At 44.7% G+C, this 2,500-nt stretch overlaps 2 protein-coding genes across 2 annotated transcripts in view; one reads left to right on the top strand and one right to left on the bottom strand.

The window, feature by feature from the left end:
- supt3h (SPT3 homolog, SAGA and STAGA complex component) overlaps positions 1–2,360 on the bottom strand; it is a 6,875-nt gene extending 4,515 nt beyond the window's left edge. Inside the window, exons 1-2 of the mRNA XM_076137214.1 lie at positions 2,213–2,360; positions 1,612–1,715 (exon numbers count right to left, since the gene is read on the bottom strand). Of these exons, the coding sequence (XP_075993329.1) occupies positions 1,612–1,703 (92 nt within the window). The 5' untranslated portion in view covers positions 1,704–1,715; positions 2,213–2,360. The remainder of the gene's footprint in view (positions 1–1,611; positions 1,716–2,212) is intronic.
- An 11-nt stretch (positions 2,361–2,371) lies between these two features.
- The window catches only part of LOC142988158 (runt-related transcription factor 2-like), a 1,479-nt gene continuing 1,350 nt past the window's right edge, over positions 2,372–2,500 (top strand). Inside the window, exons 1-2 of the mRNA XM_076137202.1 lie at positions 2,372–2,390; positions 2,490–2,500. The exon at positions 2,490–2,500 is cut by the window's right edge and continues 162 nt beyond it. Coding sequence (XP_075993317.1) covers positions 2,372–2,390; positions 2,490–2,500 — 30 coding nt within the window. The remainder of the gene's footprint in view (positions 2,391–2,489) is intronic.

The following is a 2,500-nucleotide window of genomic DNA, read 5'->3' as shown; positions in this document are numbered from 1 at the left end:
TCTATCTTTCCTGTAGTCTGAACAGTTTGTCTCTCAAGTCTCCCTCGCTCTGTCTCCAGAGCCACAGAGCTCTCTAGTCTCTCTCTCTCTCCCTCTCTCTCCTTCTTTAGTCTCTCCCTCTCCCCCTCTCTAGTCCGTGTCTCTCTGTAGTCTCTCTCACACTCTTCTGCCATGTTTTGGTCAAACCATATTTGCATAGAGTGAAGCCACATCCATGATGGCAGACAAACCTGAAGCCACATCCTGGCCTTTTACCTTCATCATTCTCTCTTGTCCATCACTCTCTCCTCCCATTCTGTCTGTCAAACACACACGCACACACACACACACAGAGGCAGGCTGTGATTGGCTGAGCCGTGGCGCTGGTTTGTGGGCAGGTTGGCTTCAGGCTCATTTTGGGTTTCAGGTTTTAGGTTTTGGGGTTTATTTGGGTTGGAGAGGATCTGACCGCCGGCACCACATCACTGCTGACGCTACACACACACACACACACCGCAACACACGGTGAGTATCCTAAAACTCACACACACACACACACCCAAAATAACAAACACACAGAATGTGGTTTCTTTATAAGAATCAACCAGAAGTTTCAGATCAGAGACAGAAGTCACTAAGATGAGATGTTCCTCTGTGTGTGTGTGTGTGTGTGTGTGTGTGTGTGTGTCACAGTCTAGTTTGGGTTTGAGCAGAAGTTCTGTTCATTGCTTTACTATGTTTTATAGAAATGTTTGACTTTAAGAATTTCAAATTTTTAGGGCAACAAACATGAGTGTGTTTGTATTTATTGATCTGATTCAGACACAGAGCTGTGACATCACAGATCCATGTGTGTGTGTGTGTGTGTGGGTGTGTGTGTGTGTGTGTGAGGGACTGATCCTCTTTCTTTAATGTTCCACTTAAGAAGCCTTTTCATTTAAGATTTAAGATATTAAGATATTAAGATAGTTTATTAAAGTCATTTTGCATGCAACTGACAGCAATCACACACAATTGAAATTTGTCTTGCACCCCCTACATATCACACACATTAACACATGCACTACAGAGGGGGTGCAGAATAGGGATCAATAACCAATCAATAACATGGAGTTGAGGGTTTACAGATGCATGCTGGGCTTTGATATGAAACACAATCTGTACTTCATCATTCAATCATTTCCTCTGCAAACTCTTTCTTTAATTGACCGTTTAGTTACTAACTCTTTTTCTTTTGTGTTGTTTCCTTTGTTTTGTGTTTGACTTTTCTGCTGCATGAAGCTTAAACAAACACAACCTGACTGAGTCTGAGTGACACACAGAATCTATGGCTTTCATTTATCAGCAGGACAAAGATTTTTAAAGAATTGAAAATTATACGACTGTAATGCATCGATTATGTGTCAATCAACCAGGTTGCCATGGCTTCAAACAGTCTTTTTGGCAGCAACAGCCCAACGTATTGGGGTAAGTCTGTGTGTGTGTGTGTGTGTGTGTGTGTGTGTGTGTGTGTGTGTGTGTGTGTATGTGTGTGTGTGAGTCTGTGTGTGTGTGTGTGAGTGTGAGTGTGAGTGTGTGAGTGTGAGTGTGAGTGTGAGTGTGAGTGTGTGTGTGTGTGTTTGTGTGTCCTACATCATGCCCTGCAGCTCTGAGATGAAGCTGGTTCTGGACGCGGGTCGGTCTTTAGAACCAGAGGGGGCGGAGCTTGCCATAGGACTGCTCATAACCCCGCCCACCTACACAAACACAAACAAAGACAAAACTGTCAAATTTAACACAGATTAAATCCAGAAACTTCAGGATTAAAGATTTAAATTCAAACAGCAGTGAGACTCATCAAACACAAACAAGCTGAACGGCCTAAACTAACAAGATAGCTGCACACACACACACACACAGACAGACACACACACACACACACACACAGCAAACAGGTGGCGTGACCGCACTAACTTCCCCTCCGGCAGTGATCTGAATAAGAATACAGCGCAGTTCCCTCCTATTCAAACACTGCGGTGATAAAAGACAAAGAAGAGAAAAGAGAGGGGGAGAGAGAGAGAGAGGGGGAGAGAAGAGAGATAGAGAGAGGGACAGAAGAGAGACACAGAGACAGAGAGAGAAAGACAGACAGCGAAAGACAGAGAGAGAAAAAGACAGACAGACAGACAGAGGGAGAGAGAGAGACAGAGAGTGTGAGAGAGAGACAGAGAGAAAGAATAAAGCAGTAAAGTACCTGAATGTTTCGTTTCTTCTGTCGATGCTTCGCCGTCTGACGATTATTTTTGGCGCGATCCGATGACGTCACAGGCGTCTCCTGTACTTCTCCTCCACAGCGCCCTCTGCTGTTTGGTCCATACTAACATCCGGCAACAACAACACAAAGGAACAGAACATGACGATAGAGTCAAAGTGTTAGAAGAATAAAGAGAAGGGAAGCGTGGCGGAGTGAGTTTGCGTCTGTAGCCTCCATCTTGTCAGCCTCTGTCCCTCTCCATCTTTGTCCCGCTCAGCTCCGGTGCTA

Source organism: Genypterus blacodes, unplaced genomic scaffold (genome assembly GCF_046128005.1).
Source record: "Genypterus blacodes isolate CSIRO-AG114 ecotype Tasmania unplaced genomic scaffold, CSIRO-AGI_Gbla_v1 ptg000299l_1, whole genome shotgun sequence".
Lineage (NCBI taxonomy): Eukaryota > Metazoa > Chordata > Actinopteri > Ophidiiformes > Ophidiidae > Genypterus > Genypterus blacodes.
This window is presented reverse-complemented; position numbering and strand designations above follow the sequence as displayed.